This window comes from Tripterygium wilfordii, chromosome 19 (genome assembly GCF_013401445.1).
Source record: "Tripterygium wilfordii isolate XIE 37 chromosome 19, ASM1340144v1, whole genome shotgun sequence".
NCBI lineage: Eukaryota > Viridiplantae > Streptophyta > Magnoliopsida > Celastrales > Celastraceae > Tripterygium > Tripterygium wilfordii.
In genome coordinates, this window is record NC_052250.1 from 9,635,052 (window position 1) to 9,662,890 (window position 27,839).

Sequence of the window (27,839 nt, forward strand, 5' to 3'; positions counted from 1 at the left end):
ATGAAATCGTGTATTGAATTTACTTGTAATTGGTTTGAGTGGGTGGGTGCCATGTGAAGCGAAATGGAATAATCCTAGTTAAGCTATCTGATTTGTGCTTTGAATTGAGATTGTGTTGGATTACTCATAATTATGGGTTTGATTCAATTTGAATCTTGGTTTACATTTGAGTACTCTATTTTGATCTCTCTTTGTGTTTGATGTTGGGTTTGGACCACGCTGGACTTTACTTGGGCTGGAGAGCTTATTTGGAGATTAGATCGGGTTTGAGCAGTTAATGGGCTCCATGGGCCATATTTATATTTGTATTTTTATCTTTATATTTCATTATTTGTATATATTTTTATCTTATTTGGCATGTATATTCTTGTAAATATAAGCCATGTAATAGGGTAGTGGAAATAATGAAAAGTAGATTAGTGTAGTTTAGTTTTATTTACGTTTAACGTAATTAGTATACATGTTTAGGGGTTTAGTTTTGCCAAATTGATGTATGTTTAAGGGTTTAGTTTTACCAATCCATCAATTCAATAATCACGTTTTTACCAACTCTTCATAAAAACAAATTAATGGATACTACATTAAAGTCAACTAGGAGGAGGACTTGATGACATTCAGCTCCTACCTAGACTTTAATTGTGTTATCTTTATTAAAACAAAAAACAAATGATAAATTAATTTGTTAGATACCTAAATTAAAGTTCATTAGGAGAAGGACTTGATGACATTCAGTTCCTGTCTAGGCTTTAATTATGTTATCTCTTCAAATTAAGGTATCATTTGTACTCGTAAAAATAATGGTAACTAAATTGAAGTTAATTAGGATGAGGACTTGATGACATTCAGCTCCTGCCTATGCTTTAATTAATGTTATCTTTTCAGATCAAAATACCGTTTATATTGGACAAACAACTTTTCAAGAAAAAGCACATAGATTAATCTAGGTAACCTTTTAGGGAGTTGTGAGATGCCTAACACCTTTCCCACACTCAATAGACCCCCTTACCCATTTTCTGGTTTGCAGACCATTTTTAGTGTCCAATTGCACTCATATCAATTGGTGGCGACTCTAAACATTTTTCATCCTTTCATCGCCGGTCCGCGTCGTGACCCCGGTTGCGACAAATATGACAATCTATCTCGATGTGCTTCGTTCTCTCATGAAAAACTGGATTGGCGGCAATGTGCAAGGCCGCTTAGTTGTCACAAAATAAAGTTATCGGCTGGGGGTGACTGATGTGTAAATCTCACAATAATTGCCTCAACCAAGTCAATTCACAAGTAATCGAGGCCATGGACCAGTATTCAGCTTCGGCCGAAGATTTCGAAACTGTTGTCTGTTTCTTGCTTTTCCAAGAAATGAGAGCCTTCCCCAAGAAGACACAATAACCAGTTACAGACTGTCGTGTAGTGGTACATCCTCCCCAATCCGCATCACAATAGCCAATCAAATCCAAGTGATTATCGGAAGGAAATAGTAGGGTAGATGATGATTGCAAAATTACATTGATTTTATACCTCTCTTTCTTAACTTATTGCTTTGTTTTCAAGTCAAACTTGGGTGTTTTACGTTAATTTTGTTTGCATTTCAGTTAATCAAATCCTAGACGATGAATTATGTCAATGGCAATTTTGAATATGTTATTGGACATGTACATGCGAGTCTTGGTAATTTCAACAAAATCTGCCACTGTTCAGTCCTGCCCACTTGTGAAGGTCACCATAAATCCTTTGAGAAGATCTGGGTTTTGTGTCATATACCGTTGAAAAGATATGGAAGTCTAGTTTCTGAAGAATTTTACAGTTTGTGATTCTGAGTTTTGTGGACAGAGTTATGACAGTTTCAATACGGACTGCGCAGACCAGAAAATCAGGAATCCGGGCTCATACTTAACAATATTTGTTTGAGACTTCTTGAAAGCCCAAGGACGTTTCCAGCCTTTGAAGGAAGCTAATAGAGCATCAATTTATGATTTGAATGAATCTTTGACTATTATGATTCAATATTTCAGCTGGAGGAAATCTTTATGCAAGAGGAAACTAAAGGATTCTAATTGTACTAGGATTATATTTTTTCCTTTCATACGGATGACTTTAACCTAACCACGGATGATATAAAAGGGGTTGGCATACACAGCAAGAGGGGGCAGACCTAAGGGAGAGACTCAAAAATCACATAAGGTGAGGATATTGGAGAGGAACATCACTACGAGAGAAGAAAGCAACAAGGTTCTTAAAAGGGGAATCCTCTTCACCAAGCTTACTTTGTAAAGGGTGTTATTTTTCTTAAGTTCTTGATGTTGTTCTTTCTTGAATTGTTGATGTTTCTATATATTATGTGTGGCTAAACTCTTTCACTAGGGATTCGATGTAGCCTAGCATGACTATTCTATGTCTTAATTAATTCGTTGCCAATTCAAGTTTCTAGTTTTATTCATTGTGCTTCATATATCATGTGTTGATTTAATGACTGATCACCATTATTTAGATACTTGTTTGAGACAAGATTACACCACGATCAATGGGTAAACTTGATATAGCTCTTGTGAATGAATGAGATGTTGTTGAAGCACGATCCATGCATAAACACTCTTGGTTCTTGATGTTCTTCTTGCACTCAATGCATTCTTGTTTGTAATCTTGACCACAATCAATGGCTAGATAACAATTTAAGAATAGTTGATCTTGACCACAATCAATGGCGTTTCATATTTTAGATAAGAACGAACCTTAGAAACGAGAAATTGAATCTTAACCAAATAAGACATAGAATAGGATTGCTACGGTGAAATCGAAGTCCTAGTTTGCATTCTCTTGATTGAAAACACCCTAAATCTTTCTAATATTCTTGCACTTTCTCGATTTTCAAATTCACACAACTTCTCTTTAATTTTCAGAAATAATTTAGTTTTATCTCGAGACATTCGAATTGAGTAGAAATTGGAATTACTTGACAAATCTCCATGGGATGGACCTCGCTATCGCATACCTATGCTATAATTGTATTCGTGCGCTTGCGAGTTAATTAAAATTACAAAAAGTTTTTGGCGCCGTTTCCGGGAATTGTGTTTAAGAATTTCAATTTGCTAATTCAAATTGGGGTCTCGAAAGTTTTCCTCATAAACTGTTTTTTTTTTTTTTGTTTCCTGGGCAGATTTGGTGGCTGTCTTTACCGACTATTCTGGACTGTTTCAGCAAGGTTTACTAGGCTTATAGTATATCAACGGAAAGCTGCAGAAGTCTACTCTCCAGCCTAAGAAACAGATCAGGATTCCGAGTTATAAGCAGAAAGTTATCATCAAAAGAGTAGACAGTGTTCTCACTTGACAGATTTTCAAAATTTTCAGCTTTGGATGCAAGGACGCCGATCACAAGAAGGAGACGTGCTTCCATTGAACGATAACATTGAAGGAGTTCTAAGGACTAGAAATCAACCAAAGGTAGACAAGGCTGACATCAAATCTGAGGAAGAGGAAACAATTGAACCAATGGAGGACAACAATGATACACGCTGTTTGGAGGAATTTGCCCGGCCGACTATTCCTACTTCACCATCGTGCATATTGCTTCCAACTGCAGCTAGAAATTATGAGTTGAAATCTCTACACTTTAATATGCTTCCAAGTTTCTATGGTTTACCTAATGAGGATCCTTTGACTTTCATGAAAGAATTTTATGCTACTATTAGTACTTTTCCTTTGCAAGGTGTGACTGAGGAACAATTGAAGATGAGATGCTTTCCATATACCCTGAAGGATCAAGCTAAGTTTTGGCTGATGTCTCTAACACCAGGATCACTCACTTCATGGGATGCCATTTACAACAAATTTGTAGGGAAGTTTTACTCACATCAGAAAACTGGTGCATTCAGACGTCAAATCTCCACATTCACACAAGCTGATGGTGAATCATTCCATGAGGCGTGGGAACGTTATAAATTGCTTTTACTTCAATGCCCGCATCATGGTTATACTTTGAAGTTACAAATGCAATTTTTTTATGATGGACTAACCCAAACATGTCAATCTATTGCTGATAATGCTGCAGGTGGTGCAATGTTCAAAAAGGCTCCTCAAGAAGCTTATGACATTTATGAGATGCTTGGATCCAATTCACAACAAAAAGATGCTCGAAGCAAGAAATCTGGTGTGTATGGACTAAACCACAGTGATAATATGGCAAGACAAATTGGAGAACTAAATAAGAAGATCGATGCCATGTTAGGCACCCATGCCAATTCTATGACTCAAGTCGAGGTATGTGCTTTATGCAATATTGTTGGTCATTCTACTCATGCATGTCCTTCCAGCCATGAGTACCCTGATTTTGTTCAACAAGCAAACATGATGAATGCTTACAATCCAAGATCTAAAAATAATCCTTATTCCAATACTTACAATGAAGGTTGGAAGAATCACCCTAATCTTTCTTGGAGTAATACTCAGAATCAACTTAGCCCTTATGTTCAACCAAAGACCTCTTCTTTGGAAGAATCGATTAAGTTGTTTGTGCAGGAAAGTAGGGCAAGGATGGATAGGCATGATGCAATGATTGCTACCCAAGAAGCAAAGCTAAATCAAACTTTGGCATCCATGGGAAAGCTTGAGGTCCAAGTTGGTCAACTTGCGGATGCTATTAAAATCAAAGAGCCTGGAAAACTTCCAAGCCAACCGGAGCAAGCTAAAGCAATCACAGTACTTCGAAGTGGTAAGGACATTGATAACCAAATTAATTATGAAGTTCCTGATAATTCTACTTTGAATGCAAATCAAAGACGAGAGCTAGTTGAGCCTCAACATATCATAGCCAGCAACCATTCCGAGAAGATTCAGAAGCCTGAATCAGTCCAGTCCTCAAAAAAACAACCCAATTCTGAGTCATCTTCGCTTCAGAAATCTCCAAATCCTTACATCCCTCATATTCCTTTTCCGGGCCGTTTAAAGCAAAGCAAATTGGATAAGTCTTTTTCTGAAATTTATGATACATTATCTAAAGTCAATATTAACTTACCTTTGCTTGATGTGATCAGGAATATGCCGGCATATGCAAAATTCTTCAAGGAATTGAACACGTCCAAACGCAAGTATGGGCCGCATGAAAAGGTAATGGTCTCGGAGAATGTGAGTGCTGTACTTCAAAGGAAGCTACCTCCCAAACTTAAGGATCCTGGAAGTTTTTCTATCAATATAACAGTAGGAGACAAGAAGATGGAAAAGGCAATGCTAGATTTGGAAGCGAGTATAAATTTGATGCCATACTCTATATATCTTCAATTAGGTTTGGGGGAGGTGAAGCCGACAACAATGTCTCTACAACTTACGGATCGATCTGTCAAATATCCAAGAGGTATAGTAGAGGATATTCTAGTTCAAGTTGATAGACTAATTGTTCCTGCTGATTTTGTAGTGCTCTATATGGACGATACTCCAATGCATGATCGTGAACTTCCTATCTTACTTGGACGTCCATTCATCGCCACCGCAAATACTTTAATAGATGTGAAGCATGGAGTTTTCACCATGACAGTCCTAGATCAAACTGTGCAATTCAAGGTGTTTGAATCTTTATCTCATCCCTCGAGTTCTTTGGATTGTTTTACGGTTGATGCATTGGATTCCCTTGTTTTCTCTAGTTTCTTACAGGAAGAAGCGCAAGATGCATTAGGGGCAGCCTTAACTTTGAGAAAAGAAGACATGGCGAATGATGAAGAAATCATGGAAGTAATAGCTGCCTTAAATAGTTTACACCCGTGCCATCCTAACACTCCTATTGAACATGTTGAACTTTCTCACTCCAAGTTAGTCCCTTCTATTGTCTCTCCTCCTACACTTGAGCTTAAAACTTTACCATCTAACCTTAAATATGCCTACATTGGTGAGAATGATACCCTCCCGGTAATTATAGCTTCTGACCTTTCACCATTGGAGGAAGAAAAACTATTAAGAGTGTTGAGAGAACACAAAGCGGCCATTGGGTGGACCATTGCAGATATCAAGGGAATTAGCCCAGCCATGTGCATGCATAGAATATTAATGGAGGATAATTCCAAGCCCACATGTGAGGCACAAAGAAGATTGAATCCACACATGAAGGAAGTGGTGCGTGCAGAAGTATTGAAATTACTTGATGTTGGTATTATCTACCCTATCTCCGATAGCAAATGGGTAAGCCTAGTTCAAGTAGTTCCCAAGAAGTCTGGAATTACGGTAGTCAAGAATGAAGATAACGAGCTTGTGCCGAGAAGAATGACCACCGGATGGCTTGTGTGCATTGATTATAGAAAGCTTAACACTGCCACTAGAAAAGATCACTTTCCTTTACCTTTTATTGATCAAATGCTTGAACGCTTAGCTGGTTATTCTTACTATTGCTTTCTTGATGGTTTTTCAGGATATAATCAAATATCAATCGCTCCAGAAGATCAGGAGAAGACGACATTTACATGCCCATTTGGTACCTTTGCCTACCGAAGGATGCCTTTTGGCTTATGTAACGCCCCAGCTACTTTCCAAAGATGCATGATGTCAATCTTCTCTGATATGCTTGAAAGGTTTATTGAGGTATTTATGGATGATTTTTCTGTTTTTGGAAATTCGTTCGACGATTGCCTTAATAATTTAACCTTAGTCGTTAAAAGATGTGAAGAGACAAACCTCACTCTCAGTTGGGAGAAGAGTCACTTTATGGTAAGGCAAGGTATAGTTTTAGGACATGTGATTTCAAGTAAGGGTATTGAGGTTGATAAGGCAAAGATAGATTTGATTGCAAAATTGCCGCCCCCAACTTCTGTAAAGGGCGTGCGAAGTTTCTTAGGCCATGCAGGATTTTATCGAAGGTTCATTCAAGATTTCTCTAAAATCACACGTCCTTTGTGTAATCTCTTGGCTAAAGATGTTGTTTTTGAGTTTAATGATGAATGCCTTATTGCTTTTAATACCTTAAAACGTGAACTCACCTATGCTCCTATCATTAGAGCACCTGATTGGTCTCTTCCTTTTGAATTAATGTGTGATGCTTCTGACTATGCTATTGGTGCAGTGTTAGGACAAAGAGTGAACAAACGTCCGCATGTAATTTACTATACTAGCCGCACACTCAATGATGCTCAACTCAATTACTCTACTACGGAAAAAGAGTTGCTTGCGGTGGTGTTTGCCTTAGAAAAATTTCAATCTTATCTCATTGATTCAAAAGTTATTGTTTATTCTGACCATGCAGCTCTTAGGTACTTATTGACTAAGAAGGATGCAAAGCCTCGTCTGATTAGGTGGATCCTTTTGTTGCAAGAATTTGACTTGGATATTCGAGATAAGAAAGGGAGCGAAAATGTTGTTGTGGACCACTTGTCACACATAACGGATGGGGGAAATCATAAAAACGTGCCTATTGTAGAGTCATTCCCAGATGAACAACTCTTCTCAATAAGAGAAGTTGAACCATGGTATGCGGATATTGTCAATTATTTGGCTTGTGGTATTATTCGGGATGAACTAACCTTGCAGGAAAGAAAAAAATTCTTTGCCCCTGTTAAGCATTATTTTTGGGACGAACCTTATTTATTTAAATATTGTTTTGACTAAATCATAAGGCGTTGTGTTCCAGAAATTGAGCAAACAAGCATCCTTAAATTCAGCCATGAATTGGCGTGTGGAGGTCACTTTGGTGCAAAGAAAACAGCCCTCAAAGTTTTACAATCTGGTTTCTTTTGGCCCTCTTTATTTAAAGATGCATTTAATTTTTGTGTTAAGTGTGATAGGTGCCAACGAACAGGAACCATTGGCCGTAAGAATATGATGCCCCTCAATAATATCCTTGTAGTTGATCTTTTTGATGTATGGGGTATAGACTTCATGGGTCCGTTTCCTCCATCCTTTGGGTATAATTATATACTTGTGGCTGTGGATTATGTGTCTAAGTGGGTGGAGGCAATTTCTACCAAGACAAATGATCATAAAATTGTACTCAGTTTCTTGAAGGATATGATCTTTACACGATTTGGAACGCCTAGAGCTATCATTAGTGATGGTGGTAGCCACTTTTGCAACAAACCTTTTGAGGCATTATTGAAGAAGTACAATATTACACATAGGGTTGCAACACCCTATCATCCTCAAACTTCTGGTCAAGTAGAGATTAGTAATAGAGAAATCAAGAAGATCCTGGAGAGGACGGTGAATGCTACAAGAAAAGATTGGGCATTGAAATTGAATGATGCATTGTGGGCTTACCGAACGGCATATAAAACTCCTATTGGCATTAGTCCTTATGGACTTGTCTTTGGCAAGGCTTGTCACCTACCAATGGAGTTGGAACATAGAGCTTATTGGGCCATCAAGACATTTAATTTTGATCTCAAGAAGGCTGGAGATGCAAGAAAACTTCAATTGAATGAGTTGGAGGAAATTCGGAATGACGCTTACGAGAATGCAAAGATTTACAAGGAGAGGACTAAGCGTTACCATGACAAGACCATTCAAAGAAAAGAGTTCATAGTAGGTATCAAAGTTTTACTTTATAATTCCCGTTTGACTCTCTTTCGTGGAAAATTAAAGTCAAGATGGACTGGCCCTTTTTGAGTACATCAAGTCTTTCCTCATGGAGCAGTTGAGATTGAGAATTTAAGCAATGGATCGATATTCAAGGTAAATGGACAACGACTGAAACCTTATTTGGAGGAACATCAAACACAAGACATCGACGTCTTGGCGCTGGCCGCCCCTTAATTGTCAATCCTGCCTTCCGTCTTGCCTAGACGTTAAATCAAGCGCTTATTGGGAGGCAACCCAATCAGGTCCTTTCGTTCCTTTGTCTTGTGTTCTTATTTTTTTTACTTTGATTTCATGCTGTCTATGCTTATAAGCATGAGGACATGTTTCAATTAGGTTTGGGGGTGTGAAGTTCGTTGTCCTGCATGTGCACTATTTTCACTGCCAGTTTTCGATCAGTTGCAAGATGATTTTTGAATTGTGATCTGAACGAAAGTTGTGGGTTTTTCTGTCTATTTTCTGTCCATATAACTTGGGTCAAAATCCATTGAGTATTTTTTGAGATATGCTCCAAAAACTGAACATAGGTCAGATTTGAAAAACTGCAGTTTGGAAAGAAATTCTCAAGTTACTATGTGTCGTAACACTTAAGAGTATGTATGAATTTAATTCAGTAGTGTTGACACACTGATGAAATTGTTTGGAGAATGCACATTTATATCTGATCTCTCTAAACTAAGTCTTGACCCATTTATTCCATTAACATAAAAATAATCTCACATGCACAAAGCACATATTTGTGGGGTATGCTATTTGAGATTAACTGCAAATTTTGTTGGTGTTTAGAGATGAGTTGGGTATTGTTGAGTATGATACTTTGGCATATATAAATTGAAATAAAGAAATATGAGTGACATGCTATTCAAAAAAAAAAAAAAACAATATGAAGAAAAGAATAAGTGTTTATTTCTGGTTCTCGCTACTGAGTAACCGGGCCTCTTGTTTAGTCGGCAGTGAGTTTCGCGTAAAAAGGTAGTGAGATTGAAATAAATACCTATGTGACTAGCGAAGTTTCGTAGTCTTTTTGACTTGAGTTATTAGACCCTTAGGGGTGTCTCTACACCTAATGCCCCGAGCTAACTAGATTGGGAGTCATTGGTTGAAAGCTCGTTACATGAGTCAATTAGAAAGCCTAATGAGACTAAGCATTGCACATGTTGCATAGAAAAAAAAATGATGAAAGCATGGAGCCCATAGTAAAATTTAAGAGAGAGTAAATATATGCCTTCGTGTCATTACTTGAGAATTCTGATAAATCTTCTAGCTCGCATGATTTGCGTTAAAATCAAATAAAAGTCACACATTTATGTGTAATCTTTTGAGCACAATCTAAATATTCACTTACTAATAGAATGAATGGTATTTGACTTGGTTGGAGTATCTATGATATGAATGATGGAATTTGAAGTCTCAACGTAGTTTGTGTGAATACCATACTGATTTTATTCATTCCATGCTTTTACTTGTTATGCCATGGTAGTTTGGTAAATGTTTGTGGGTATCATTCTCGTAAACCCTCACGAGACTATAACTCGTCCACTAGGGACACCTAGGGGTTTAAAGGCTTGTGTCACATGCTAAGTGCCACCGCGATTCCTGCGAAAGTGAGTTAGTCTTCTTATCTTTATTTTTTCTCCTTTAAGTTTTGCTCGAGGACTAGCAAGAAGTAGGTTTGGGGGTATTTGATGATTGCAAAATTACATTGATTTTATACCTCTCTTTCTTAACTTATTGCTTTGTTTTCAAGTCAAACTTGGGTGTTTACGTTAGTTTTGTTTGCATTTCAGTTAATCGAATCCTAGACGATGAATTATGTCAATGGCAATTTTGACAATGTTATTGGACATGTACATGCGAGTCTTGGTAATTTCAGCAAAATCTGCCACTGTTCAGTCCAGCCCACTTGTGAAGGTCACCATAAATCCTTTGAGAAGATCTGGGTTTTGTGTCATATACCGTTGAAAAGATATGGAAGTCTAGTTTCTGAAGAATTTTACAGTTTGTGATTCTGAGTTTTGTGGACAGAGTTATGACAGTTTCAATACGGACTGCGCAGGCCAGAAAATCAGGAATCCGGGCTCATACTTAACAATATTGGTTTGAGACTTCTTGAAAGCCCAAGGACGTTTCCAGCCTTTGAAGGAAGCTAATAGAGCATCAATTTATGATTTGAATGAATCTTTGACTATTATGATTCAATATTTCAGCTAGAGGAAATCTTTATGCAAGAGGAAACTAAAGGATTCTAATTGTACTAGGATTATATTGTTTCCTTTCATATGGATGACTTTAACCTAACCAAGGATGATATAAAAGGGGTTGGCATACACAGCAAGAGGGGGCAGACCTAAGGGAGAGACTCAAAAATCACATAAGGTGAGGATATTGGAGAGGAACATCACTACGAGAGAAGAAAGCAACAAGGTTCTTAAAAGGGGAATCCTCTTCACCAAGCTTACTTTGTAAAGGGTGTTATTTTTCTTAAGTTTTTGATGTTGTTCTTTCTTGAATTGTTGATGTTTCTATATATTATGTGTGGCTAAACTCTTTCACTAGGGATTCGATGTAGCCTAGCATGACTATTCTATGTCTTAATTAATTCGTTGCCAATTCAAGTTTCTAGTTTTATTCATTGTACTTCATATATCATGTGTTGATTTAATGACTGATCATCATTATTTAGATACTTGTTTGAGACAAGATTACACCACGATCAATGGGTAAACTTGATATAGCTCTTGTGAATGAATGAGATGTTGTTGAAGCACGATCCATGCATAAACACTCTTGGTTCTTGATGTTCTTCTTGCACTCAATGCATTCTTGTTTGTAATCTTGACCACAACCAATGGCTAGATAACAATTTAAGAATAGTTGATCTTGACCACAATCAATGGCGTTTCATATTTTAGATAAGAACGAACCTTAGAAAAGAGAATTGAATCTTAACCAAATAAGACATAGAATAGGATTGCTATGGTGAAATCGAAGTCCTAGTTTGCATTCTCTTGATTGAAAACACCCTAAATCTTTCTAATATTCTTGCACTTTCTCGATTTTCAAATTCACACAACTTCTCTTTAATTTTCAGAAATACTTTAGTTTTATCTCGAGATATTCGAATTGAGTAGAAATTGGAATTACTTGACAAATCTCCGTGGGATGGACCTCGCTATTGCATACCTATGCTATAATTGTATTCGTGCGCTTGCGAGTTAATTAAAATTACAACAGTAGATTATTTCGGATCCAACATTTATAAACTCAAAAAATCTTGAACAACATATCTAAAGCTTTCTAAGGTTTAAATTGTGAAAAAATAGATCTAGAGAGAGAAGAATAAATCACTTGTGTAGATATATTTCAGATTCAACAAAGATGAATAAGAAAGGAGAAAGAAGAAAGAAAGAGATATTGGAGGAAGATGTCTAAAAGTAGTATAATGGATACCAGCTTGACATTTTCTCAGTTTTTTACAATTTTATTGTTAATTTTTAAGCAATTTACAATGTTGTAAATTAAACCACTAAAAATTTAATTTATATCAAAAAATTATTTTAGATAAACATAGTTTTTTATTTTATTTTTAACTTCTAATTTCCACATCATCAAAATATTTTTTATTTTTTTAAAATCCACATCAATCATGGTCAAAATTGAAAGTCAAATGCCACATAAACAAAATCCGGTGAATGGGTGACCGAAATTGATCAATTGAAACTAATATGAAAAATGAGTGATGAAACTGAAAATTTTTAGAACTCAATGACTAAATTGATTTGATCATAATAAATGAGTGACCAAAAGTGAAGTTTGCTCGATATAGATGTCCAAAAGTTACTTTTTTGGTATCGGCCTAAAATTTTCTCTTTGATAAATATATAAGTATATATAATGTATATGTAGGCCCTAGAACTTCGAGCATGCTTCTTCAAGCTCCTAGCTCCAAGCTCCGACTCAATTTGTTTAACAAAATATATTTTAAAATAGGCCCAAGCTAGGCTCCTCTGTCATATGAGCCGGACCTATAACGAGCCGCCCACAAGAGGCCCAGCTCACTTTCATTCCTACTTGTAAGGGACAATGCCAAGCTAGTACCCACTCTAGTACTTTTGAACATTTAGATCCAACAAAAAAACACATGGACATAAAAGTGCCCATCGAATGTCCAATTAACTTTCTACCCCTTATCATTCTTTTTCCTGCAAATCTCTTTCTTCTTACTCCAATCTCTTTCGTCTATTTCTTTCTTTGTTCCTCTTTTCTTCTTCGTGTACTCCTTTCTTCTTCGTCTCTGTTGGATCTAAAAAATATCTACACACTTGATTTCTTCTCCTCTCTCTCTAGATTTGTTTTTCACAATTTAAAACTTAAAAAAACTTTAGATCTATTATTTCTATTCTTTCTTACTTTCATTTAGGTGTAGATGTGATTTTCGTTTAGGATTTTCTTGAGTCTTATGAGTGTTGAATCTAGAACCAATCTGTTAAATTTTGCCAAATCATTCAGACATGTTCATGTTTCTTACTGGATTAAATGACCTTAAAAATACAATGTTAACATTATAATATATGTAAATATTAGTCTACCATTACTTTTTTCAAAACATGTTACTGTTTCAATACACTAACATTATGATATAGGTAAATAGGAGGTTGACGAGTACAAGGCTCACATTACATTCTCTTTCGCCCGATCTCGTGGGCTGGAAGTTTTTTTGTGATTCCCTTAGTGAAAGTGGCTAAGACGGGTCTCCAGCTAGTTCACCAATTGTTGCTTTTCCAATTCTCTTTTTCATGACTACAAGTAACTAATACTTCACGCCCCACTAGGTGCGACAAAAATATGTTGGGTTATCTTATACTCTGGACAGGAGATCTCACAATTTTGACTGTCGGGAAGAAGAGTGTTGTGGATATGGATGATGAATTTGCAGGTGTGCCAGGGGTTGTTATAAGTCCAAAGGATTTGATAGGATTTTACATTGAGTTTGACCTCTACACCAAACAGACTGTGTGTAGATAGAAAACACAAGACTGTTGGCTCGAGGTTTGCCTTCTGAAAAAAGGACGTAAAATTCATGGAGTGTCAATCTGGGAAAAAGCAAGAAACAGAAGACTATCACTGGAATGAAAGAGCTTCTATTGATTGGGAATGAAAAACAACACATTGCTGAAATGCATCAAGATTTTCATTGAAAAGAGATACATCCTGAGATGTAGGCATGCTTTACAAGCTAAAATAAAGAAATAGCCGCGGGGGCTTTTGAAAGGAAATGACAAGTCTAAAATTAGTTGGTCGGAGCCATACTAAATAAAAAGATAAGTGGTCAGAGCCATGCTTAAGAAAGCAATGAAAGATTGAAGACACGGGGTCTGTGTTTGACGTGGTGTAGTTGTAATCTTCTCTTCTTTCTTCTTTTATAGTGTCAAGTGCTAGATACTTCTTCTTTTGTTCTTCTTCACGTATTCTGTCATGGGTCATCGTAGGGATCATGGTAAAACCACTTTCTTATTGATTGCTGGAATGACTAGATTAGTGGGCTTCATAACCGCAACCTTCTCCTGAAAATATGGATGATGTAAGCATAATGTAATAATTCTCAAAAGTGCACAAGAGTCTACGTATAACACAATATATGCAAGTACGAGGTCGATCCCACATAGACAAATTTATTCTAATTATTGTACCTAACTTAGCAATTGATAAGAAAAGGTAAAAGAATGGAAGAATGGTTGATCTAAATAAGATAAACATGCGAGAAAGAAAATTTTAGATATTTGTTACCGAGATGAGAGAAGACTAGGGTAATGATTTCACCAAGCAATCCAATTACAAGTCATAAAAATCAAGCATACAATATCAGTTCCAATTCAAAGGTTGATTCTTTCTAAATTATGTTGTTTCATTCGGTCATGGTGCTAACAAATATCATTAAGCAATGAATTAATCATATTCAATCGCGGTCGTTAACCCAAAACTAATGACCCATTAAGATCAAAAGAACTATACAATCAATTAATCCTCTAAACCGTTGTCTAGGCCTTCGACAATAATCTTCCCAATCTCAATTCCACTAAGACACGTGAATTCTGGTCGTTCCTTAGTCTTAACTAGATTAGTCTATATGCAAATTCAATTGGTGATCAAGCAATCAAATAAACAATAAACTTTTAAGCATAGAGATTAAAAAAAAAAAGGAATTAATGAACCAAAATTACATACTAATAAAATCGAATCAACTTGTAATTGTCATACTAAGATGCATCACACCCTAGTAAAGAGATTTAGCTACTCATGCTACAAGAACACAATAAAACTAAATATGAGAAAGTCATGAAACAAGGACAATAACAAAGAGAAAAGCTAGAGAGAATAACGAGAACAACAGTTAGAGAATGTGAGACTCTCCAACTCTACTCTCAATTGTGCTCGAGGACTCCCTTTTATAGTGTCCACAAAATTTTGGAACTCCTTCTCCTAGTTAAATTCGTACATGGCGGTTTCCTTCGATTGCTATTCTTTAACTTGGCATGCAAAGTCTTCTTTCTGTCTTTCCTTTTAATTGCCAACGGCCTCACGCCTATCTCTTCTTTCCTTATTTTCTTCACTTGAATCCTTGCTTTCAAAGCTCCCCTTTATTTTCTTCCTTCACTGACACATGCATATCCTCCTTTGGTGATCTTCGATTTTCTTCACACTTTCCTCGATTTTTCTCATGTCTTTACATCATTCAAGTACACAAGAGCTAGTCCCACCTTGATAAAATACTCTCCTTATCTTTTCCTTGTCTTGAATTTTGATTGGGCTTAAAATAAGCCTTGGGTTGTGGGCTGGTGGATTAGGCCTTTTATTTCACCACTTTTTGTGCCAATATTCCTGAAAATCAAAACCAAACAAATTTAGTGTGATATCCATACTCGTTCAAATAAATAGAGACAAAAATAAGCGAAAATCGAGATATTAAAATAGGTAAAATATTATACAATCAAAGCGTCTCTCTGATTGTTCTTCTTCTTCAAGGAGGATATGAGCTCTCTTAGAAGTCATGGCAGTCTTCACTTTGCTGGTCTTCAGGCTTTCTGCTTCATACTCGAAAATGTGAGAACATAACTAACAGTAGCCATTCTGTTGATACTTTTGTATGAAAGATCATGTAAAAATGTGTTCTTCTTTGATGTGCAGGACGAACGTGTCATGAGTTTTGTGGCCTCGTGTTTCAGTTGGAAACAAATTTGAGAGAAATCTGGAATGTTCAACTAACAGACTTTCGTTTCTCTGAGATAATCTCGCTTGTTACTCAACAAACCACTTTTTAAAAGGAATTATGCTAAGACCATAATTCCTTGATTTGTAGTCTTTTGGACACTGAGGCTCCGTTTGACAGACAATTTCAACAGTAGCATATATTCTAGTATATATTGTGGTAGTAGATATGTGGTCTGAAATGCTAGTGGTGTTTGGTTGCATTTTTGCTGGTAGCATAAAACTGTTGAAAATGTAGTGGCAAATTATTTATAAGGGTATAGTGCATTTAAGTTGTAATGTATGTAAATAAATATTGAAAAAATAACAAATAATTTAAAAAATAAAGATAAATAATTTATAAGAATATAAATAATTATCTTAAACCCATAAATCAGAATAGAGAATAGCACAAGACGAAGAATTTCGAAAAAGGATAAGAGGACCTTACCTAGGTCGGAATCGTCTTCAAGATCAAAGGTGATATCGCTCGACTTTGCTCTAAAATGGTGGAGCCATGGAGGTAAGGAAGACAGGTGCCTCTTGCGATATGTGTATGAGGTTTAGGGTAAAATAGTCAGTTCAAAATAAAAGTGAGGATGTTTTGGGAATGAAAGATGTAATTGTGTCAAAATTGTTCATCAAAGAACAATTCCGAAATTGTCTGATTATTGTGTTAGAATTGTCCTTCAAATTGTGGTTGTTTTATTGTTGTTTGGCAAGTAGTATATATGCTGCCTCAAATAGCTTGCCAAACGAACCCTGAATCTTGGACAGTCCTGATTTTTGGGAACTAATTCCTGAATTTCAGGTTAGCAACCAATCAAAAACCTGCAAAATGATTTTCTTCTTCCACCACATGTCACCAGGAGATTGGTCGTCCTTTGTAAATTTTGGGGCCCGCCTTGTCACATGTCAGTTGTTGTGTGTAGGTCAATTTTGGAACAAACAATGACATAAATGGATTAACAAAATAAGTTAAAATATTTGATTAAATAGTGTTATAGTTTAAAATCAATAACTATAACATTGAAACAATAACATTATAACTGTGGCAGCTCATAGACACTTTATGGTTCCCTAGTGTTGTTGCAAATAAAGATGACTGAAATTGCAATGCTCAACTTGTAGATTACGATCTCATATATTCTGACATCTGAGATCTAAGAAGATGAAGGCAAAGAAGAAGAAGATAAAGAAGATCTGATGGAGATGAGGCGGAGATGCAATAGTGGTGGAGAAGACAAAGATCTGATGATGGAGGTGCGAAGGTGGCGTAGATGCGACGGTGGCAGTGGTGGAGATTGAGATGGACAATGGCAATGGTGGAGATGTCTTAGATTTATGTATTTATTAGATTTAAGCTTATTGAAGAAAAAAGACAAATATGAGATTATGTAAATATTAATTATTAAAAGATGCAATTATGTTGAAAATAGATACTTATATGAATCAGATAATTTTAATTGGACAGATGTGTCCAACATTTGTAAAGTGGGTACTTAAATAGTAGTATGACGATCCAAAAATTGGGGTATTTATAAGGATAAGAGCACTTGCAATGGGCAACATTTGAGGGCCCATGGATGCTAAATTTTCTAAATTTGCTCGCCCATCGGCAATAAGTTGGGCACAACAATACAATTTAATTGTCCCATTTTTGATGGGCCAAGCAACATGGCATAGAGTCATGCTTGCCCGTATATTGGCTTCATTTTGGGCTTACCTCAACTATCACATTCACAACTAAACAAAAATCTATATTGGGTTCACTCTATTACATAAAAAATAAAGTTAGCAAACTTACATGATTGTAGTACCAATACATTTTTGCCCAACCACATCAGTAAAACACATTGTCCAAAACATTTTGTTGGGGTTAATACAACTTTTGGTTACTGAAAGATTGACCAAATTCCAATTTAGTCACCGAATATTTAAACGTTTCAACTTTGTAATAAAAAATTAAAATTTATTCCAATATAGCCAATCAGGCAGATTTCCCAACTTTTGGACAATAAAAACTGTTTATGTGGCACATAAAATTAATAAAATCAATTTTTATAGTTGATGTGGAATAAAAATAAATAAGGAAAATTTATGCATAGAATTAGTTTTAAAATAAATAAGAAAAACTTATATAAAAATAAACAAGAAATATTTAAACTGATCCAGCCCTTCTCCTTCCCAGGGAAGATCTTCCCTGAAACCATATCCAACCCTTCTCCTCCCAAAGTAGTAGATCTACTAGTTTTTTAGTTTTCATTTTCTTGTTTTTCTCTCATATAGAACCCATGAGTTGGTCTCTAGTCTGAAACCAAAATGGTGGGCATAAAGGTCAGTCAGAGAAAAAAAAATTGGATGCGACACCGGGAGTAGTATTGGGCAGGAGGTTCGGGTCAATATGCGCCGGAGTTTGAATGGTTATGGTCACCGTTCCCATACTGAGTCACTCGAAATTGGTATTGAATGGTTTCGATATGCGTCGGAGTTTCACCTTCCCCATATTGAGCCAGTTTTGATTTGTTCGAAATCGAGAGTTTCTCCCCCTCAAAGGATGAATTCAAGATCAAGATTTCTGCAAATCCGTCGAAGCCTAGACAAGCCAATGACACCATCGGTGGCACCAACAGACAAGTCAATCACTGTACGTGATGGTGTGGGATTGCTGTACATTTTTGACAAAATTTTTTTATTATTTTCTTGGCAATTATCAGATATGTCAGGTCACGTAAGTTAAAAGACTGACTTTTACATGCCACATAGATACTACACGGTTTAAAAGTTGAGAAATCTGATCAATAATTATATTGAAACAAATTTCAATTCTTGAATATTAAGTTGAAATATTTAAACATTAGGTAATCAAAAATTATATTAACCCCATTTTAACTCTAATAAAATTATAGTTGCTCTAAACCTAATATTCTTTGTCATAACAAAAAAGGTGAGAAAAGAGAGGATATTTCCTTATCAACAACAACAGAAAATATCGCGCAACAGAAAATGATATAGCTTTGGCATCTCCGTATCTTTATCATATGCTCAACCTTCCGTGAATAACTTTCTTGATGTAAAGAGGTTCGATTTCCCTTGCTTTCCTCACGACTATTTGATCAATCAATTAGTGGACATCGTTCGATTTTCTTTTTGTGGGTTTCGTTGGTCATCACCGCCTCCAGAAAAGATTTCCTTTTCATATATATATAGGCGAAGAATTCCCATCCGGATTTCGTTTACAACCAGTCGTCTTCCATTATCGGGTACATTCTCGGTCTTTGATTCTGCTGGGTTTCGCTCTTTCGCCATATATTCTTCTGAATCTTCCTGATCCAGTGATCCTTCAATTACCTTCTGTTTGATTCTTTGTATTTATGAAGTCTTGGAAATGATTTTTTTGGTCCAAATTTAACTGTAGTTGTGATTGGTAGTGCAATTACGTTAGTCGTGGAGATTTATATTTTCAGGGTTATTATATTGTCTCTCTTTTAGTTTTTCTGGTAACATAATCTAATATGTTTATATGGGTTTAGACAGATGATGGGTATTGCAAACGAAAGCTGTGAGGATTCGAGGCCATTAACTGAAACAATGGAGAACTATAGAGTTCGCCCTTCCAAGGAAGGAAAAGGGAAGAAATTGTGGAAGAAGGTAAAGTATCAGTTGGTGGAATACCACTTGTTGCCTGGGTATCTGAGGGATAATGAGTATATTTTGGGCCATTATCGAGCTGAATGGCCGATGAAGCAAACTTTGCTTAGCATCTTTACCATCCACAATGAAACATTGAATGTTTGGACGTAAGTTTCCTAACTTTAGCAACTAGATGGTTTTATATTTTCAAGTCTACAGCTTTTTCATGTAATGTTGTATGGGCGATGTCTTTCATATGGTAATAATTTGATTATTTGTTGTCTAAAGAAGGTATGTCTTTTACATTTTTGCTGTGATAATGCTTAGATGATGAAGACTTGTAGGATGCTTGATAAATGGAGAAGAAACGTTATAGTATCTATATACAAGAATAAATGTGATATGCAAAGCTTTAACAATTATAAGGGGCATCAAGCTTAACTAATACATAAGGTTTGCAAGGATAAGATGCTCATAGAGTCTCTCTAAGAGGAAACAATTTGAGAAAGGAGAGAAAACCACAAATAAAGAGACGGATTTATCCCATACCAGCTGCTCTCAAAATCAGGGTAAACTGATTTTGGATGTCTCTAGTGGGCAATAAGTGTGACCTTTCCCAGGCCTTTGCATTAAAAAAAGTAAACAAATTCAGTGCACACACAAGGCTCCCCTCATGGAGAGACTATAATTTCCAAGAATTGAACCTGTAACTCAGCCGCATATTCAGAACCGTGCAATGTGCATAAACTTCAAAACAAAAAAATTTACTTGACTCAAGCTTGATTAGCTAAAAACCTATCACAATTGTGATTGTGTTAGTTGGAACACTGACCTTTGAGGCTTTGAATCAAAACACTTTAGTTTACTGTAAATATGGTATCTAAAGGTCTAAATTTTATTGATAGGTTTAGTTTTTCAAGCATATGTTAAGACCTTAGGCTTAATACATGAGGGGGTGAATTGTATAAAGTAAGTCTTTTTAAAACTCTTTTTGGTTCCTGTGATTGCTAGACTAGGTTTTCTTCTGGAAACTAATTGATTAACCTATATAGTCTAGGATTAGAATAGAATTCAACAAACAAGATGCTAAAATTATTCTAACATGAGAATATTCAAATAATGTTCACACAATTTGATCAAACAAGCATAGTAAGAGCAGAACAATAATAGATAATAAAACACAATCAAACAATGAAAAGATTGTAAAAAGTAAGGGTAGAGAAAGTGCAAACGATTTTAGAGTGGTTCAGCCAGAAATGGACCGACTCACTACACAAGGCTCCTCCTTGAGATTTGAAAATCCACTATGACAGCTTGTTGATGCAGAGACAATCCCACCTTTTTACACAGTTGGTTTTAGCTCAAGTACCAGCCACACTGTTACAAATATGTATTTTTTATATGGCTAGAGGTTTAGAAACTAAAATTTGAGTGTAAAGAACCTCTAACAAAGAGTAGGAAACGATAGGCTAGAGATATGAATAACAAGAATTGCTTGGAAGCTCGTATGAAGTTTTTGTATTCTTTTAGGCAGCCTCTGAGAAGATTATATAGGACTAGGGTTTCTCTCTTGACCATTTGAATCATGTCCTTGATTGTAGGAGTTGAAATCATCCTAATTTATCTCCCTTCCTATCATTTCTTCTTTCCATTCTTGTCTTCAAGGAATCAGATTTTCTTTCCTTACTTGTCTTTCAAGAATCTTCTTTCCTTTTCTTCTAGGAAATCATCTTTGATTTACAGTTTCTTCTTTGACTTCCAGAAAATATTTCTTCCAATTTGCTTTGATAGTGCCATAATCAGTGTTTCCAGCTTTACTGTGATTCTTATTGCTTTCACACTTATAAAATCTACACCAATTTCGTAGCCTATTACTTAAGCCTAGTCAGCAAGTGTTGAGGTCAGCAAAGATCTTCCACATCATGTGCTGTCATAGTAGATTTATATAGTCCTGAAAGTTGACAGCTTGTAAGCTTATAAGTAAGCTTCATGTCTTTGATAAAAGTTAGTCAAAACTATGAATGGAGTATGAAGGGAAGCATTTGACATTATGGAGACATAATAAACTTAATCATATAGCATTAACAACCCTAGAAATTTGATCATAGATACATACTAAGCACAACAAACACAACAAGCATATTTTGTATCAAAACATACCTGAACAGTATAGTCTTATGTGGTTTGTGGTCCTATTTCTTCCAATTCTAATATCGCTCTTTTTAGGGATCAGTGCTGGAACAGACACTGTTACTATTTAATTGTACAAACAAAGTGAAAGCATTTGAATGTACCTGTTTCCTAGTGAAGAACATTTATATATTTCGCCCAACAAAACATGTTCGTGTTCATTTAATTTTTGGACATCACTGCTTGCCTATTAGAAAAGAAAGCGGAGAAATAACTGAATGAAATTGCTGTGTATTATGCATTGGGGAATTATCACAGCATAAAAAGGTAAAATTAATCACTTTTTGGATAAATATTTACATGGCTTGTCAAAGATACTATGAATTAAAAGATGATTGTTCTATGGAAAACATTCCACTCTTATACTCTTATCCTCGAATGTGGAGGCTGGACCCATACTTTGTTTACATTGAGCTTCATTGAATCGTTTATTAAGTTGTGTCTCTTGTCAGTCATTTTTGTGTATTTCTGTACTCATATAATATGTAAGCCGCATCAACATATGTAGAGCAGATACCTCTTTTGGGCCATTCTAACTCTCATTGTTATACCATTTTGTTGATTTCATCAAGTGAAAATACCTACTCTAACGATTAGTGACCCTTAAAGGATCATCATCGTCATCAAACTATTTGTCCTGGAAAGTTGGTACTTGGAATACACTACATCCTCTTTCACCATTTGCTCCTATCTAAAGCTACTCTTCACTAATTTTACAGAGCCCACATCCCTTTTTGTTACTTTCTATATGTTCTTCTTTTGGTCTATGTCTTCCTTTTTTACCATCTCCTGTCTGCATTTTCTCAGTTCTTCTCACTAGCGCATCAACACCTCTACGTTGTACTTGCCCAAACCATCTTCAACATTTCCTAGCATCTTATCTCTGATTAACGACTCTTACGTCCTAATCAAATGGTCTCATTTCTTATTTTATTTTTTCCCTGATGCACTTACAACGCAACATTCTTATGAAGTATCAGCTTTGTATAATTGAAGTTGGTCCCCTTTTAAAAATTTGTCCAAGAAATTTGTGTACTTAACATCTTTACCAATGTGATTTGTTAAAATAATGATTTATTTACTCTTGATCAAGAGACATATTTTTGTTCCTATTATAAGCTTTTGTGATTTTAAATACACCAAAATTCATGTCCATGGCAGGCATTTAATTGGGTTCTTTCTTTTCCTTGGTCTGACCATATACACCGCAATGAAGGTTCCGAAGGTTGTTGATCTCTACTCACTTAAACATTTTCCTGATGTGTTAAGAAAGGCTGATTTGCACAAACTTGGGGAGGAGCTGAAAACAACATTCCCTTCAATGAATATCTCTAGTTGGCATGTTGTGGAACTTCTTTATAATTGTTTACCCGAGCGATTCTCCAATGGAAACTTCACAGATGCTTGTGTTCTGGTAATGCGCTTTCACCTAATACTTAAAATGTTATCAGCTGCTTATTGAATTGCATGGTTTTTAGTAAGTCTTACACTAGAACTGCTTGTCTGCCAGTATTTATAGGTAGATTGATTTATATATCTGTTTCTTTTATTGTTATTTTACTTTTTCAAGTGCTTATAATTTTCTAAAATATCTCATGTTTGACATGCTTTCTTGAGAAAAATGGGTAGCTTAAATCCCCTCTGTACGTAGTTAATTGATTTATTCTTGCTTATTTTGTTCTCACTTGTCTTTATGGTGCTTAAAATTGCATGCATATTTTCTTTTCTAGGTGCATCACATCACAAGGTTAAAAAAAATTAAACAACTCCTGTGCACGAGGCTTCCTCAATAAGTGGGTTGGGGATAGGGAAGACGTACACAGCCTTCTCTCGCATAGTATGCGGAGAGGCTGTTTCCAGGGTTTGAATTTGTGATCTCTAAGTTGCATTTATGCAACTTAATCATTGTGCTATTTCTTCTTCTTATGGGAGCATTGTGCCATCTTTTTTAGGGTGTGTTGCCTGTCTTTGGGAGCAGTGTGAGAGAACGGAAGCATCTTTGGATGCTTCAGTGTAAGAATTTCAAAAGTACAGACTTCACACAAATGACCTGACCCTGCTATCAGCAGACACAAAATTTTATTGCCTTGCAAAAGTTGATTTTTATTCCCCAGGAAGCATGTTCTTAACACAGCCTTGGTAGTGTTGGGTTTTGAGTTATGGATGCTTATGGTCTGAGAAAGTGCGTTTGAAGAAACTTTAGCAGGCTCTTTGGTGGGAACTGTAATGGAGCTAATACCGTCTTATAAAGATTGAAGTTCTACTTTGTTTGTATTAATTGAATTTCTCCTTGTTCATTAAACCTTGATGCAGCTAATGCATCGTTTGCGCTTACATCAATTACTGAATTACAGCGTACTGTGAAGGAAGATTTGGCAAACATAATTGCTCCTCTGATGGTGAGGCCAATCACGCGATGGCCATTTTTTGCTTTCTTGGGTGGAGCCATGTTTTGCTTGCTAGCAAGCAGCACATGCCATCTCCTCTCTTGCCACTCTGAACGGCTCTCATACATCATGCTGAGGCTTGATTATGCTGGAATTGCAGCTCTCATTTCTACCTCCTTTTACCCATCTGTCTACTACTCCTTCATGTGCTACCCCTTCTTTTGCAATCTCTACATGGGCTTCATAACGGTATTGGGAATCATGACAGTTTTGGCTTCTCTGTTTCCGATGTTTCAGACCCCTCAATTCAGAAGCATCCGTGCTTTGCTCTTTTGTGGCATGGGCTTGTCAGGTATAGCTCCTGTTTTGCACAAGGTAATACTGTTTTGGCACCAGCCAGAGGCACTCCGCACAACTGGTTATGAGATCCTGATGGGGGTTTTATATTCTTTGGGAGCACTAGTTTATGCCACCAGGATTCCTGAGAGATGGATGCCTGGGAAATTTGACATTGCCGGGCATAGCCACCAACTATTCCACGTATTAGTTGTTGCTGGGGCGTACACACATTATCGTGCCGGGCTTGTTTACCTCAACTGGCGAGACCTTGAAGGTTGTTAGAGAGAGTTTGATCTTTGATCAGACGAAGTATTTCATTTTGCTGTGATATTTTACTTGTACAGGTAGTTTTTTTTGTTTCGTTTTTTTTGAAGAATAAGTCTTACCTGGAATGAAACCCAGGTAAGAAAAGGAACAGGACCAGAACTTTGCAAATGATTTTCAATACAGAAAAAGCAGCTCCCTGTTGTTATTCCTGCTTATCAAACTGGCAATGAAGTAGTACGACTCTGTCATGGCCACAAAGTGGAGAGCTTTGAATCCGCCAGAAGTCGGGTCCAATAAACAGAACAATCAATTCCGGCATGAGATCCAAGGTGTTCATAAAACGACAGCTGGGATCAGCAGTAACAGGGGAAATTTAAATAGCTTGATTCAAGCAGCGTTAGTAGAGGAACACTGATAAAGCACAAGGCATATGATAAAGGGTGTTTGATTTTCCTTTCAATAAATACTTCCAATTTGTAATAAAATAAATAATCTTGGAACTAAAGAGTGAATTTCTGTTGATAAAATAAGTTTTATGATTCTCTTAGCCTGTTTACATCAACTTGGTATCAGAGTTTTGATCCAAAACCATGACAACACGGACAGGAAAAGATTATGCAGTGATTTGACTTTAATCTGACCCAACAAGGTGAACTCATGGATTGGTTAATATTCATTTTTGTTACAGATGGAATCTCTAGTAAGTGGCATTAGAAATGGGGCAATTTGAGTTATGTTGAACTGGGCTTCAAACGATGGGCCGTAGGACGGTGGCCTCAAAATGAAGGGCTTCGAAAAAAAATTTTAACCCACTATTTAATCTTTCATCTCGTGCTAATTTGTTTTCTCGCGAGGATACAAATCCAAAACTTTAACTTAGTCTGTTAGATCTTTTTTTGATCTTTTCCTTGATGTATGTACACGTAATCACAATACTGACTTACACTAAGCTCAAACATAAAATTACTTACTAAGCCCTGACTAAACATGTGTCTCGTGTTTTTTGAAAATAAAAATAGTGTGGGTTCCATACTTACCAGATCTGACAGTCAATAAACTGCCATCGAATATGTTTTTTGAAAATAAAAATACTGTCGGTCCCACACTTAGCAGATTTGACGGTCAATAAATCTTCTGCCTACAATATCCACTACAGGCACCTTCATTCGCAAATTTTCCATATCAATTTTGTTTTTCTTCATGTCTCGGATTGCTTTCGATACTTCCATGATGATAAAATTTTGATATCCACTTTCTATTCTTTCAATGTGATTGCTCATTGCTTTTCCTAGTTTTATAATAATTTTTTCATATCAACATGTCTCTTCTTTCAATGTGGGATTACTTTTCGAGTTTTGTTAAAGGAACCACCATTAGCGAGAACTTCACTTTTTTGCTATCTTTACCTGTATCAAATAATATGTAGTGAACAAAAAATGATCATCACATTGGTCGAACACTCTTTGGTGTTGATGGGATGTTCGACTGTTTATTCCTCCATGATTTGACTGCCCTCACCTTGAAAACAAAGGTGGTCAGTGAATCGATGATCGTTTTGGCAGTCAAAGGCACTTCGACTCTCAAGTCAATCTTCAAGATAATCACCAACCAAATCACAAAATAGAGTTTAAAAAATACCTTGAGGTCTTGACCCCCTTTATATAGTGAAGGAGTTTCATATTTACACAACTCATTTGAATCTTTGTAGAGATTTCCCTAACCCATTTGAATATTTGTAAAGATTTCAAAACGTCTATCAATTGGAGTGACCAATAGGATTTTGCCACATGTCAATCTTGAGATATTCCCCACAGAATATATCTCTTGCTTGAGACTAATGTGTTGTCATGTGTATTCTCATCAAAATAAGAAGCTCAGTCCCATAGACACGTGTTTACCTTATGAACAAACAGTTTAGATTTTAAAAAATTTTAGGCATTACAGTTGCAATTAGGGATGATAATAGGTTGGATACCCTTCCAATTAGGAAATACTAAAACAGTTTTCTATGTAATGTTACCTATACCAAAATTGTTCTAAAATCGTTTAAAAATTATTTAAATTTTCAAAATCGAATTCGTTCCATAACCATATATCACCGGTACACATTTACCATTTAACTTAATATTTTTTATTTTTTCATAAATGGTCGGATAACCATTGCCAAACCCACAAATCCAAACTTTAACACATCCCAAAGCTGAACGCAAAACCCGAATTATGCATTAAAAATAATATAAAATAATATAATCAATAATCTAAAACCAATCTACAACTAATCAACAATATCTAAAGTAAAACGACCAATAAAACAATATGATTTGTTACGAACAAAAATGTATAACTCAATTTACTTTTTTAAAATACTTTGATTTATCATATTATTATAGCAAGATTTATCATTCCATTATGTTGGTTTATTTAATATAATTTGGAATTATAGTAGTGTACCTTTACATAGTATGATTTAGAATATAATTACTATAATTCATTTTTCTTAATAAATTAGTATGATATATTTTTTTACTAGTTTAATTAAATTTATTTATTAAATTGTTGGGGCATCCTAAATTCAACATCAAAAATTAAAATCCACACAAAATTATGATGGGTTGAAAACCAAATCTAAAATCATTTCCAAACCAAATAAGATTGATTGTTGGGTTTAAATGTGTCGGATATCTTGCGGGTAACGCCGGGATGGATTTTTTTATCATCCCTGGTTTACAACTCTACCAAAATTGTAGCGCCCCTTTCGCCTTTGACTGCCTGATTAATTTAGATTCCCAAGCAGTGTAGATTGTCAGTTAGGTGAGGTGTATTTAAATCTTTCAAGATACATCACACAAAAGAAACTCTTTGATATCCAAAGATTCCGAAGGCTATAATAAATGTGTGTCAGGAAAGTCACATGACTGGTCCAGGTGTCATCAACATCAGTGGTAAGAGCATCCTTTAGTCAGTCTAACACTCGAAAACCATTCTCTCTCTTCTCCTCTCTTCAGGGTAGCACAATTTAATTAGATGAGTGAATCTCATAATATACACTATTCATCAACTATATATATACACTCACAATGAGTCTCACTTTGTCTCTTTTTTTTTTTCATCACATCTCTTACTTTTTTCATCACCTGTCTCTTTCTTTCCATCATATTTCTCTCAGTTTTTATCACATCTCTCTTCCTTTTTCATCATCTCTTTATTCATTATTCATCAATTAAGCTAAACT

The 27,839-nt window shown here is 35.8% G+C and overlaps 1 protein-coding gene and 1 non-coding gene across 4 annotated transcripts; one reads left to right on the top strand and one right to left on the bottom strand.

Annotated features, from left to right (window-relative positions):
• Positions 1–3,863: 3,863 nt before the first annotated feature.
• On the bottom strand, positions 3,864–3,970 carry LOC119986334. Its single transcript, XR_005465231.1, has one exon. It is a non-coding gene; the product is annotated as a small nucleolar RNA R71 (small nucleolar RNA).
• A 14,768-nt stretch (positions 3,971–18,738) lies between these two features.
• LOC119985935 (heptahelical transmembrane protein 4-like) lies at positions 18,739–24,834 on the top strand. 3 transcript variants are annotated; one of them, XM_038830417.1, is made up of 4 exons: positions 18,739–19,054; positions 19,329–19,591; positions 22,776–23,028; positions 23,969–24,834. In XM_038830417.1, the coding sequence occupies exons 2-4, from the start codon at positions 19,329–19,331 to the stop codon at positions 24,620–24,622; spliced, it is 1,170 nt and encodes a 389-aa protein (XP_038686345.1). In that variant the 5' UTR covers positions 18,739–19,054; the 3' UTR covers positions 24,623–24,834. The 3 variants fall into 3 exon arrangements, with proteins under 3 accessions (XP_038686345.1, XP_038686344.1, XP_038686346.1); XM_038830416.1 differs by having other exon boundaries at positions 18,740–19,054; positions 19,325–19,591; XM_038830418.1 differs by having other exon boundaries at positions 18,749–18,872; positions 19,325–19,591.
• Positions 24,835–27,839: the final 3,005 nt, after the last annotated feature.

Coding starts and splice junctions, on each gene's coding strand:
- LOC119985935 (XM_038830417.1), top strand. CDS start 19,329: ATGATGGGTATTGCAAACGAAAGCTGTGAGGATTCGAGGCCATTAACT. Junction 19,592..22,775: donor GAAACATTGAATGTTTGGAC/GTAAGTTTCCTA, acceptor TGTCCATGGCAG/GCATTTAATTGGGTTCTTTC. Junction 23,029..23,968: donor TCACAGATGCTTGTGTTCTG/GTAATGCGCTTT, acceptor ACTGAATTACAG/CGTACTGTGAAGGAAGATTT.